We start from the raw sequence: 12,693 nt of genomic DNA on the forward strand, positions 1-12,693 counted from the left end.
GGGAAGATGGATTATTTCCTAAAAAGAGCACAGAGATATTGGGGCATCTCCAGAAGAAGAAATAGAAACGACCAAAAAATATAAGAAAGAAACACAAACTCTCAGTAATCAGGCAATGAAAATACATTTAATGCCATCAGTGGGCAAAATTAATACACCTGATAATATCTCTGGAGCGACCTGATCTTTCATCCACTGCATAGAGTTTTATTTCATTGTTGTAAAAGTTATAATAGGTATATATGTTGTTTAGGGATACATACCTATTTGCTAAAATTATAAAATAAAGCAGGAGAATGATTATTAACACAACATTCAAGATTGTGGTTACCTCTTGGGGTGGGAGGGAATTGGGAAGAGGGAGGAGTACCAGAAGAGCTTTCAGGATAACAGGGCTAAGGTTTTATTTCTTAAGCTGGGAGGCATATATAGATCTAGATATCTTAATAAATAAAAGATTTGAAGAATTTACAATAATAACAGTATATATGGTGTATGGAACAAATGAATTCAAGAAGGTTCCCCCCCCAAAAAAAAACTGCAGAACCATGTTCAGCACATTTCCATTTTTTTAATAAGGTAATTTAATATATGTGTTTATGATTAGTTTGTGTTTCATAAAATACCTCTAGGAATAACCACAAGAAACTAGTAATTGTGATTGCCTCTGGGCAGGGAATGCAGAACGGGACCGGGGGCTATTTTTCACTGTGCACCATTTATATAATTTGAATTTTTCCCTTGTGCATCTGTAAGCTCTCGGGAGACACGAGGCTGTTTGCAGGCACCGAAAGGCTGAATCAGGTGCAGACCTGCAGGGCACTGAGGCACCCTCCTAGCCAAGCTCTTGGGTGACGCGCCACTGCTACCAGGTTTTTTCAGGATTTCTAAAATAGGCACATTGCAGGACTTGGTGGGGGTGAAGGGCCAGGATACCTTTTAACACTTCCATTAAAACAGCTCGGGGGCTGGGGAGGAGACTGGCAAAACGAGATGAATCAGAGACCCTGATTTGGGAGAGGATTCGTTGATTGCCAACCAGTGGCAGCGAAACCTCCACCCCATCCCCAGGACCCTCCACTTCCCAGTACAGTACAGCCTGTGGATCTGATCTTTGCTTTGGAAACGGATCAACATTCCGATGTGGCCGATTAGAAGAGCCAAGGAGAGGGGCTCTCTGAGAATGAGGGTGGCAGAAAGGGGCCCACGCTTCTCTGCCTCCAGGCGAGAGGTCCTATAATCTCAGCTCGAGGAATGATAACCCCTTCTTCATAGCCTTCATCCCACCCCCTTCCCATTTTGCCTTGGCCGACGTTCCGGAATAACGCGGCAGAGATGGCCTGCGGGTGGGCAGCGCAGACTCCAGCGCCCCTCCCTCCGGTCTATCCCCTGGCCGGCGGCTCCTCCTCCCGGACTCTCTCGCTGAGCAGCAAAAACTACAACTCCCAGCAGCCGGCTCGGCCTCCGGCCGGGGCGCAGCCGCAGAGCAGAGGCTGCCGGGAGCGTGTTGCCCGGAGGCGGGGCGAGCGCGCCGGGCGGAAGTCGGCTGCTCGCTAGGTCCCGGCACTGCCAGCAGCGAGGCCCCGCTGCCCGCGGGCCCCGGAGCCAGCCAGCACCGGGTGAGTGACGGCCTGCCCGCGGCCGCCGCCGCCCGCCGCCGCCTCCGACCCCGGCCCCGCAGGCTCCCTCCCCATCTGACTGAGCGGGGCCTCTGCGCCCTGACTGGGGTGGGACGCCTCCCTCTGACTCTGAGAAACTGTCCTCTTCTCCCGACTGGTGGCGGACACCTCCTCCCTCTGACTTGTAAGACTCATTTCCTCTGACTTGCGGGACACCTCCCTCCTCTGACTTATGAGATACCTACGCCGTCTGACGGCAGCACTCCAACCCCTTCTGACCTGGGGGACTCCTGCTCCCTCTGACTGCAGGACTCCTACCCTTTCTGACTGCAGGAATCCTTCTTCTCAGACTTGCAAGACACCCCCCCCCGCCCCAACCCCCGACTTGTGGACACCTCCCCGCTCTGACTAGGGTGGGACATCACCCCCTCTGACCCTGAAGGATGCATTCCCTTCCTGACGCTTAACTATCTTTGAGAACAACCCTCTCCTGCCCCCTGTGATTTCATTGCTGCTCCTCTGACCTATGCAGGGCCTCTCCTAACCGGTTAGGGAGCCCTCCGCTCTCTGACTGGCACTTTGTCATACCTGCAGCAGGCCAGCCTTCCCCACCCCAGCAGGCCTTCCTCTCCTTCTCTTCAGCACTTTTCTTCCTTTTGCACCCAAACTGTGCATCCTCCCCTCTCCCCTCCTCCCAGCCTCCATCTGGCCTGGATGGGCACCATCCCTGGGACAGGCACCTCTTGCCCATCCTTGTCGCTTGGTGCCTTTCCCTTGCCCTCATGTCCCTAGGCTTGGCAGGCACCTACACCTGCGCTCACCCTTCTGTCTGCCAGGCACATCTTTTCCCAGGCACCTGAGTGTCCCCCAGGAGACCAGTGTTCCTCAGCACTCTTGCTCCATTTTGCCTGCGTGTCTCGGGGTATGTGCTTGACATCTTTTCCTACCACGTTCTCAACAGATTGTAGGTTTGGGAGCGCGCATCTCCTGATGTCGACTGAATCTTGCTGGCTCTTCAGTGTAAGGACCAAAACTTGACAAAAGCGTGGGGTCACAGGGGGTCCATGAAAAGGAAGCCAGTGCTGCAGTCCTTCAGGAGCCGGGGGTGGGGGGGGGCAGGTCTCTGCAGCCTCTCCCTCCTCTCCCTTTGAGGAGCTTGCTTGAGAAAGATCTTCCTGGATTAGGCTGTGGGCCCTCCTCCAGCCCCCAACCCCACCCCACAGGCCTCTCAGTGGAACAGCCCAGCCTGAGCCTGTGGGCATGGTGGGGCGCCTCCCAGAGCAGCCAGCAGCCTCCCCGGGGAACCCCTCCCTGCCGGCCTCAATGAGCCCTCTATTCGGCCTGAGAGGCACACTGACTGGCCAGCCCCTCCCTCTGCACTTGGTAGGGGCTGCGTCCTGAGAGTGTCTTCGAGAGAGGACTCAGGGGAAGTGTAGATTTGTTCAGGAGCTGTCACAAGGTCACTGCAGTGGTCTGGGGACAGGATTCTCTGTCTTCTCACTCTTTTTCTCATCCAAATTTCTCATCTGCTCACAGAAGGCACTGTGACGTCACAGGGTGGTGGAGGAAATCCCGTGCGTGCAAGTATACTTTGTGCCACCATATGATCTGATCGTTTGATACCTTCTGTTAGCTGAAAGTCTCCTATCTTCCCCCTGAAGATGTTCACCAAATGTAGTACACACCTTTTTTTCATAGCCCACAGCAGCGTCATAGACTTTAAGCCGTTGGTACTGGAGGGATTTTTTACATGCCAGTCTGGCGGCACCCTGTGCATGTGCCAGGCATTCCCGAGCCACAGAGGCAGGGAGGAGGGACCCAGGGTGCAGGGGGAGCGGCTGTGTCCACCCCACTCCCTGAATGTGGCCTTTGAGGTGAGCACTTGCAGGCTGCCGCAGACACACGCCCCTTTCATCTGAGTCTCGGGACTTCCCAGGCAGCAACGTGGCCATCCTCATGGCAGCTGTGTGGGGGGTAGGTGGATAAATGCCCTAGTGTTTTCTCCTTCAAAAACAAGAGTATCTCAGCTCTGGGAGTATGGTCCAGAGTCCTGAAATGGCTCTGCACTATGATAAGGAAGCCATTTCTCTATTGTTCAAATGTTTGTGGAATGGTACCTAGGACACTGGGAAAAAAAAAAAAAAGACAGTGATTATTCTTTTCCCTCCAGTAACACTCTGGACTGTGGAGATTCCTGGAAAGATCTTATTAAATGCCAACATTAGGGGAATCTAAAACTTTCATATTGATCTTTAAGGACTTTTATGTTGATTTCCCTTTTCATTAGACCAAGGTGATCAATTAGGAAAAAATCCTGGTAATAGAGAAATCTGTTTGGGAAGATGTTCGGTTTTCTCTTTTTCTACCTTTTTTTTTTTTTTTGAATCCTACTTGTTTCTCTGTAGTAAGTCCAGTCATTAAGTGGAACTCACAGCTTCAGGTTCTGAAGCAGAGCCCTACTTCCATTCATGCTCTGCCGGCAGAATGGGTCGTGGGGAATGAGGCCGGAGTAGGGCTCCAGACAGCAGTGTGCAGACGGGGCCAGACCAGATACAGCTAAGGTTACTGGTGGTGTGAGAGTGAGGGTGAGGTTGGAGCCCGCCCAGAAGGGCTCCAAGGGGTCCCAAGGGTTGAATGAATCCCAGTGACGCTGGCCACTGAGAAGAGTGGGGGAGAAGATGGGTTCTTGCAGGTGCACCTCCACTGTGGGAGCAAGCCCTGATTCAGGTCGATCGTGGGGTGATTGTGTCCCCATATCTGTGGGCTCTCTGGGAAGCAACCCCAGTGATGTGTGGTTTTGTTTGGGACCTCACTTCCAACTGGGAAGATAACTTTTTGCTAAAAATTCTCCAAGTATGACATTAACGATACAACTGAAGCTCACGCAGCCCTACTGTGATGGGATAACTGCAAACTGTGGATGATCTTGACACTGCCGCCTGCCCCAGACACAGAGCCGTGTGTGAATGGCCCTGCCCCTTGGGAAGAGCCGGAGGTTCTTTCCCTGTCTCCCTCCTTGTGGTTGGCAGAATAATGCCCCCCCCAAGGTGTCCACATCCTGACCCCCCAGAATCTACAAATATATCACGTGACGAAGGGAGCTTAAGGTAGCAGATAGAATTAAGCTTGTTAACCGGCAACCTTTAAATAGGGAAGTCATCCTGGATTATTCAGGTGGTCCCAGTGTAATCACAGGGTCTTTAAAAGTGGAAGAGGGAGACAGGAGAACTTCAGAGGGAAATGATGGCAGGAAGGCTAGAGAGATGCAGTATTGCCGGCTTTGAAGGTGGAGGAGGGGGCCGTGAAATGTGGACGGCCATGAGAAGCCGGAAAAGGCCAGGAAGCAGATTCTCCACCAGCCCCTCAGGAGGGGACACAGCTCTTGATTTTAGTGAGACCCACGTCAGACTTCTGTCCTGCAAGACTGTAAAATAAGTTTGTGGTGTTTAAGCTGCTGAGTCTGCGGTGATTTGTTACAGCAGCAGCAGCAAACGAATTCACTCCTCTTGGGTAGTGACTTCAAAACAAGACAGAGGGCTGAAAACTAAGTTATCTCCAAGTGTATTTAACTGGATTCAGTAAGCAGTTGTGAATGCCTGTTTGCAGAGAAAGAGAGGAGTCAGGGGAGGTGCAGAGTTAGGTAGCACCCAGAGTCAGCCCTGACCTCAGGAGTCCCTAAAGGACATATTGGACTACTGGGACCTTTTCCTTCCTCCCTGGTTTCCTTCTGCTGCCCACCCTGTCCAAATTTGAAATGGACTTTTCAAGTACAAAATAGTAAGCCTTGGCGAGTCCAAAACAGAAGAATGCCATGAATCAGGTCACATTCTCAAGGAGCTGAGACACATCATCCGCGTCCTTTGAGATGCTGTCTCGCTGCGGCTTTGAAGCCCTTGGCCTCTGTCTTTGCTGCCCTGAAGAGTCAGTGATGTCGATGGGATTAGCTTTTTTTTTTTTTAACGTCTTTATTGGAGTATAATTGCTTTACAATGGTGTGTTAGTTTCTGCTTTATAACAAAGTGAATCAGTTATACATGTACATATGTTCCCATATCTCTTCCCTCTTGCATCTCCCTCCCTCCCACCCTCCCTCTCCCACCCCTCTAGGTGGTCACAAAGCACCTAGCTGATCTCCCGCTGCTATGCGGCTGCTTCCCACTAGCTATCTATTTGACATTCGGTAGTGTATATATGTCCATACCACTCTCTCACTTTGTCCCAGCTTACCCTTCCCCCTCTCCATATCCTCAAGTCCATTCTCTAGTAGGTCTGTGTCTTTATTCCCGTCTTACCACTAGGTTCTTCATGACCTTTTTTTTTTTTTTCCCTTAGATTCCATATATATGTGTTAGCTTTCTAACCAGGAAGTGCCCTTGGGCAGTGAGCAGAGCGGGATGCCGCTGCGCTCTCTGGGACCGTTCAAATCAGAGACCGAGGCAGGGAAGGGAAGGCAGCTGCTCTGCAGGAGTGAGAGGCTGGGAGGAGAGTGGCCGCCACTCTGGGCGACCGGGAGCTGGGAGGGGCCTCCTGTCGCTTCCTGCCTCCCTAGATCCTGAAGGGGAGGAGTTTTGCCCTGGCAGCTGTCGTTAAACCTATTTGCCCTGCCACCTGTCACACCCCTGTTCCTAAAGGAAGCTACAGAAAGAGGCCCTCAGCTGTGTCCAGAGTTGCTGCCCGCTTTTGTCTAAGCCCTGCTAAGTCCAGTGGCGAAAGGCCCAAGGATGGCCCGTGGAGGTAGGGGTGTCGGAGCCCGTCCTCATTCTTAACCGTAACCTGACCTCGGAGGGGCTCCTGCTTCTGGGGTGGGGAGGTGGCGTCACCCTGGACGGACATGCAGGAAGAGGTCGTACCGCCTTCCTTGGGCCTGGGAACCCACTGGCAAGTGGACAGACCCCAATGCCACACCTGGCTGTTTCAGGCCTGTTTTCTAAGGAAGTTTTGGTTCGACAGAAACCGGAAAAGCATGAGTGTCAGTGAGCCGTTCTTGGTACCCACCCTAAAGAGAGGGGACCGGGAAGGAAATTAGGACTCGAGCCTCCTGAATGGTTGTTGCCGCTTGACAACCAGCGACTTCTTTCTGTGGATGTTGCAGTGGGGCTGGCGATGGAGAAGGAAGCCAGCAGGGGTGCAGTCCCCTGGGGTTTCTGAGCAGGAGAGGACTTGGCTGCAGGCCCCCTGGACAGGCGAGCCTGGCTGGTCAAAGAGCCTGTGACTTTTTACTGCAGCAACTTGGTTCCAGTTTCCCGGGTTATATAAAATCAGCCCATTATGCTGCACGTGGTGGGACTGACAAACTTCTTGTTACACTGAAGCAGACATTTGAACTGCTTAGTGTTTGGAGGCACGTGGGCAGGGGGAGAAGCCTCAGCCGGGCCCTACTGGGAACGGCTTTGTCCATTTCACCTCTCACCTGCACTGGCTCGTTTCTCTTGGTTCTCGTGGTTTGGTTTGGTTTGGTTTTTTAATGAAAATGCAAGCTCTCGCTTGGCACCAGACCTCCAGCAGCAAGACACCACAGGCAGCTCACCATCAGTTTTAGGTGATAAACCAGCAGACCATGGCATGGCGTGAAAACTCGTGTGATTGTAAACTTTCTTTTCCACAAAATAAAAGTAATTCCTTGGGATCCTAAAGGAGGGATGGAGACCAAGGTTGGGCTTTGATCCAGTGGTGAAGCTAAAGGAATTTTCTGGAAGGCAGCCTGAGTTCTCCTGTCACTGAGAGCAGTTGAATGATTGTTTATTTAACGAAAGGTGATCGAACCCCAGGTGTCCTTAGGTCTTGGGAGCCAACCTGACTGAGCAGAGCCCCCTCGCTCCTGGGCTGAGAGTCGAGTGGGGAGGCTGTGGACCGGATCGCAGCCAGACAGATGGCAGAGCCCCTGCCCAGAGAGAGGCCTCACACAGAGGCGCAGCAGGCACATCGGGGGTGCGTTGGTTTCTAGGGCTGCCCTGAGAGATCACCACAAACTTGTTGGCTGAAAAGAACACATGTGCCCTCGTAGTTCTGGAGGCCAGAAGTCCATTTGAATGTCATTTCACTGGGCTGAAATCATGGTGTGGGCAAGGCCACGCTCCCGCCAAAGGTGCCAGGGGGCAATCTGTCCTCTCCTCTTTCCAGCTTCTGGGGGTCCCCCGCATTTCTTGGCTGTGGTCCTCTTCTTAGTCATCGAATCTCCCTCTGTCTCCCTTCCGTGAGGACACATCGCATTTGTGGCCCACCTGGATAATCTCCCCACCGCAAGGTCCTTGACTTGCTCTCATCTGCAGAGTCTCTGTTGCCGTAGAAGGGGACAGTCACAGGTTCTTGGATTCGGCCTGGGTGCCGCTGGGACCACTGTCAGCCCCCCCGCAGGAGGGACGCTTCCTGGTGGGGGAAGGGCACTTCACCATAGACGCAGGGCAGGAGGGGGAAGGGACAGCGGAGGCATGACTCTCATGGGGCAGCCAGGGACTTCTAGGTGGTTCCGTGTGGCCGGGTGCAGAAGGCATCCCGTGCAGGGTTTCGGCACCAGGATCGTGGGATCGCAGACAACATGCTGTGCGTGGGGAGCACACGCCAGGCGATGAGGCTTTCCCTGCAGGCTAAGGAGCTTGTCCTTTAGCAGGAAGGCATTGGGGGCTAGTACAGTTTCACTTTTTAGGAAAATCTTTCTGTCAGTTGTGTGGAGGATGGATTGGGGAGGGTCTAGCCTGGGGATCTGTTCCTGGGGGGGAAAGAACGTGGATATTCTCAGCTTTGCAGGCTGTCCAGGTCACTGACTCTGCAGCCGTGCCTGGTGCTTACAGGGATGGGCCGGCACCTACCCCAGCTTTGCCTGCAAATCCGCACCCCCCCAGCAGGTGGGCGAAGGTGCTAGTAAAGTGAGGAACAAAGCAGCCAGCCAGCGGCAGGCAGTCAGCGCCAAGGCCTACAGCATCTGAGCCAGCGGCCGTGGCGCTGGGAAGCCAGCACGTCACATACGCAGTCCACACGTGGAGAGACGGAGGCCCAGAGAAGCCAGGGCACTTGTCTGAGGTCATGCGGCCGGTAAGTGGCAGAACTCAGGTTGGACCCGGACGGTCTGGGTCATCAGGAGGTCAAGGTGAGACAGGACCAGGACAGAGGCCGTGGGGGTGGGAATCCAGAGCTGGGGTACAGACGGGTGAGGGGACCTGGCACCTGCCTGGATGTGAGGAAGCGAGTGATTTTGACTGAGGATGGCCCCTGAGGGCTGGGAGTGCCCTCAGCCCGCAGTACAGTCCTGAGGGGAACCTGCTCCGGGCACAGGAAGCTCGGCAGCTGGGCTCCTAGCCTGGATTCTGGGGGAAGATTCAGGCTCGGAAGGTGTGGATTCAGGAGAAGAGGTGGGTGGCAGGGAAGGAGCCAGCCTTGGGGGCTGAGAAGAGACAGGCAGGAGGAGGACCACAGACAGGTCACAACTCACATCCCCGTGCCTGCCGGCAGGAGGTGCAACAAGACACCCTACGGGCTGGGATCTCGGGGCTGGGCCCCAGGAGCAGGCCTGTTGGTGGGTCATCTCGGGGGCAGGGGCAGACCCTGGCATGGACGGGAGAGTGAATGCTGTTCCAGGATGGTGAGGTGGGGAGGAACAGAGGTGTCACAGGGTGGGGGCGGGCTCTCCATTCATTCGTAGATTCATGGATTCACCGTTCATCCATTAACATACTGAGCGCTTTCAGTGTACCTGAGAGTGTAATCTGGAGGTGGAACGGTGACTCGGATAGGAGATCTGGACAAGTACAGACTGTGAGAAGGAACCAGAAGGGCAGGCGTGGCTGAACTGAGCCTGAACAGCGGGAGGAGGCCCTCCGCCCGGACCAGGGCTGGGTGGCCGGGCGGGCTCCACTGGCCCCTGGCTGCTGACGGTGGCCTCAGATTCTCTGCTGGGAGCCAGTGGGCAGGAGATGGGACAAGATCACTGGTGACAGTGAGGATAGTGACTCAGGAATGGAGAGAGAGTTGGCCGGGGGCAGTGAGGACGCACATCACAGTGGTGACACACCTTCACTGGCAGACACTGTGTCCACTGCGCCGGCAGCTTGACCATCAGGGGCTGGATCCAGGGCCATGGGCTTGCGTGTAACTAAGGTGGGGCTCAGGGGCAAGGCGCTGAGGGGCTGCTCAGGAAGTGGGTGTATTTTTCACTCCAGCACTGGATGCTGTGGGGTAGAGGGTGGGCAGGGAAGTCCTTCTGAGGGGGTGAAAGCGAGACAGCCAAGAGACAGGAGCCGGGGCGGGAGGACGGCAAGCCCTGTCTGGGGGACGAGGGCTGGTGCGTCGGGACAGAAGGGAGGCTGGCGTCGCCAGTCGCTGGGGAGGGTTGAGGGCTGGCGGGGGTCGTGTAAGTAGCGAGGGTTTGCTCACGAAGCAGGGAATGACGTGGCCAGAGGGACTGGCTTGAATAGTAGGTGTCGCTGGCTGTGGGGCACCAGTGGCTGTCAGGGAGGGGAGTGGCAGCAGGGCCTGGAGGGCGGCCTGTGTGGTGGTGGTGAGAAGGGGCCGTGGGAGCAGATGGGAGCCGACGGGGAGGAGACGGGTGGCTGGATTGCTAACGCCTGCTGGCGGAGCAGGTGCTGCGGAGGAGGGGAACCAGGGCTGTGCCTAGGCTTTTCGAGGTGGTGGTGGTTCATAACTTACTGTCGAAGTATGTTCAGGTAGAAAGTTCCATCTCCCAAGGTTTCGATGAAAGTTTTGACCAGGGCAACTGCAATTATGGCCGTCCTCCAGCACCACCTCTGTTCCTGGGGGGGAGGATTTGTGAGCGAATGCATGTTAGAAATCCAGGCAGAATTCTGACTAGGAGGTGAGATGCAGGAATTGAGAGCTCAGTGGTGACACTGGGCTGGACGTGAACACAGGGCAGCTTTGGCCTGGCTGTGCTTTTGAAGCCTGGGTTTGGCGAGACCAGAGGAGGGGCTGGGACTCCTGTTTCTCCCGCGGAGTCCTCAGCGACCAGCTTGCAGCTCCATGGCAACTTGGGGGGCTGATTCCTGGGGGAGGAGGGAGCCCTCTCCCAGGAGGGGAGCCGGGGGCCAGTGCCCAGGGAAGGAGAGGAAGACTCCGAGGCCTTTCTGCAGGGCCCCACGCATCTTGCTTCCTCCTTAGAAGTCACTTTTCTGCACTTGACCTTGCGGCCGAAACCTAAGAATGTCCAAAAAGCAAGGGAAGGGGAAGGCCTGGTTTCCATGTGGACCTGTTGCCGTGATTTTCCATCCTAGGAGCGGGGCCGCATGCTCTGCATTTGGGGGCAAAGGGTGGGGGGTGGCACAGAGCCGCCAAATCCCCGTGAGCCCCCACACGCTTCCCAGCTGCTGCCTGGTGGAGGGAGGAGCATCTGCACGGAAAGTCACGCTGTTGGTTGTTTTGGGGGCCGAGGCAGAAATGCTCCATGGCCCGAGGGAAGTTTCTCAGGCTGAGACCTACTGAGTTACAGCTGAAGGCCGAGCGGCCGAGGGCTGGCGTTCTGCTGATTCCGCCCCGGAGACAGCGCCGGCCTGGTGCCGCTGTGGCCTCGCTGAGCTGCGTGGTCTGTGCTGGGGACAAGAGCTGCTGTTCCTGGCCGCTACAACCAGCTCTGGAGCTGTGCCTCGAGCTGCGCCCAGGGAATGGGCCGTGGCGAGCCACGCTGTCCTCGGAGCTGACTCGCTGGGCTCCAGGCGGCGAGGGCCCGTCAGACTCTGGTCCCTCAGCCATTTGCATTACAGAAAGACGCCAGGGGACGGAGGTTGCCAAAACCAGAACTATTTTTGTTTGGACTGAATGTGTTTTATACTTATATTTGAATATTACAGAAACCTAACCCAGGAGGAAGTAAAAGCTCACTCAGTGAGCACGCGTCTGCGCTGTGCACTGTTCTAGGAGCTGGGGACACAGGTGAACAAACTGATAACTATAACATGATGTCAGGTGGTGACAGATGCCAAGGAAGGGGATGGAGGGTGCCGTCGGGAGCAGAGCCATCAGGGAGGGCTTCTCGGCTGAGGTGACCTTGGATGAAAATACAGACCTGTACTCTCTCTGTTACCCTGTCCTGCCCGACCCCCACCCACCCCCTAGCACGTGCTGCCCCTCCCGCAAGATTGCAAAGCACCAGCCTACACGGAACCTTCTCTCACTGAGCTTTCTGTCTTGCAAGCTGGGATAGAGGAGATGGAATAATATTGCTTTGGAAAGACTTTTCTTCTTGCTGAATAAGAGTAAACACAGATACTGCTAGAGTCGGGATTTACTTAAGCCAAGGAAGTAGTAATGGCACAGAGTCGCGGCAGTGCTGTTTACCCTGGTTGAGGCGGCCTCAGACCGTGTGCCCTCACATAAGTGGGAAGCGCTGTGCCTGGCAGGTCGCTGACCTCTCTCCTTTCCCCCTGGGTTGCAGGTCCCGCCTGCCCTTCAGTCTGATGCCCGTCCAGCCCTCCGACCCCCTGGAATGGAATGAGTCTATGCACTCCCTCCGGATCAGCGTGGGGGGCCTTCCCGTGCTGGCGTCCATGACCAAGGCCGCAGACCCCCGCTTCCGCCCCCGCTGGAAGGTGATCCTGCCCTCCTTCGTGGGTGCCGCCGTCCTCTGGCTGCTCTACGCCCACCGCCCTCCTCCTGGCCGGCCCCCCGTGCCCAATGCCCACAACTGGAGGCTCGGCCAGACACCCGCTGACCGGTACAATGACACCTACCCCCTGTCAGCCCCCCAGAGGACACCGGGCGGGACTCGGTACAGAATCGCTGTCATTGCCGACCTGGACACGGAGTCAAGGGCCCAAGAGGAAAACACCTGGGTCAGTTACCTGAAGAAGGGCTATCTGACCCTGTCGGACAGTGGGGACAGGGTGGCCGTGGAGTGGGACCAAGGCCGTGAGGTCCTGGAGTCCCACCTGGCGGAAAAGGGGCGGGGCATGGAGCTGTCGGATCTGATTGTCTTCAATGGGAAGCTCTACTCCGTGGATGACCGGACAGGCGTTGTCTACCAGATCGAAGGCTCCAAGGCCGTGCCCTGGGTGATCCTGTCCGACGGTGACGGAACCGTGGGGAAAGGTCAGTCGGGCCATCTGTCCCCTGGGCTCGTTGCGGTGCTAGA

General features: G+C 55.6%; 1 protein-coding gene across 3 annotated transcripts in view; it reads left to right on the forward strand.

The window, feature by feature from the left end:
- The first annotated feature begins 1,522 nt into the window (after nt 1-1,522).
- LOC133079396 (soluble calcium-activated nucleotidase 1) overlaps nt 1,523-12,693 on the forward strand; it is a 34,410-nt gene continuing 23,239 nt past the window's right edge. Inside the window, exons 1-2 of one of the 3 annotated variants that reach the window (XM_061174803.1) lie at nt 1,523-1,619; nt 11,998-12,650. In XM_061174803.1, coding sequence (XP_061030786.1) covers nt 12,020-12,650 — 631 coding nt within the window. In that variant the 5' untranslated portion in view covers nt 1,523-1,619; nt 11,998-12,019. Of the gene's footprint in view, nt 1,620-11,444; nt 11,496-11,997; nt 12,651-12,693 lie in introns of those variants that run through there. The other 2 variants (XM_061174804.1, XM_061174805.1) reach the window with 2 other exon arrangements.

Source organism: Eubalaena glacialis, chromosome 19, assembly GCF_028564815.1.
Source record: "Eubalaena glacialis isolate mEubGla1 chromosome 19, mEubGla1.1.hap2.+ XY, whole genome shotgun sequence".
In the NCBI taxonomy this organism is placed as follows: domain Eukaryota; kingdom Metazoa; phylum Chordata; class Mammalia; order Artiodactyla; family Balaenidae; genus Eubalaena; species Eubalaena glacialis.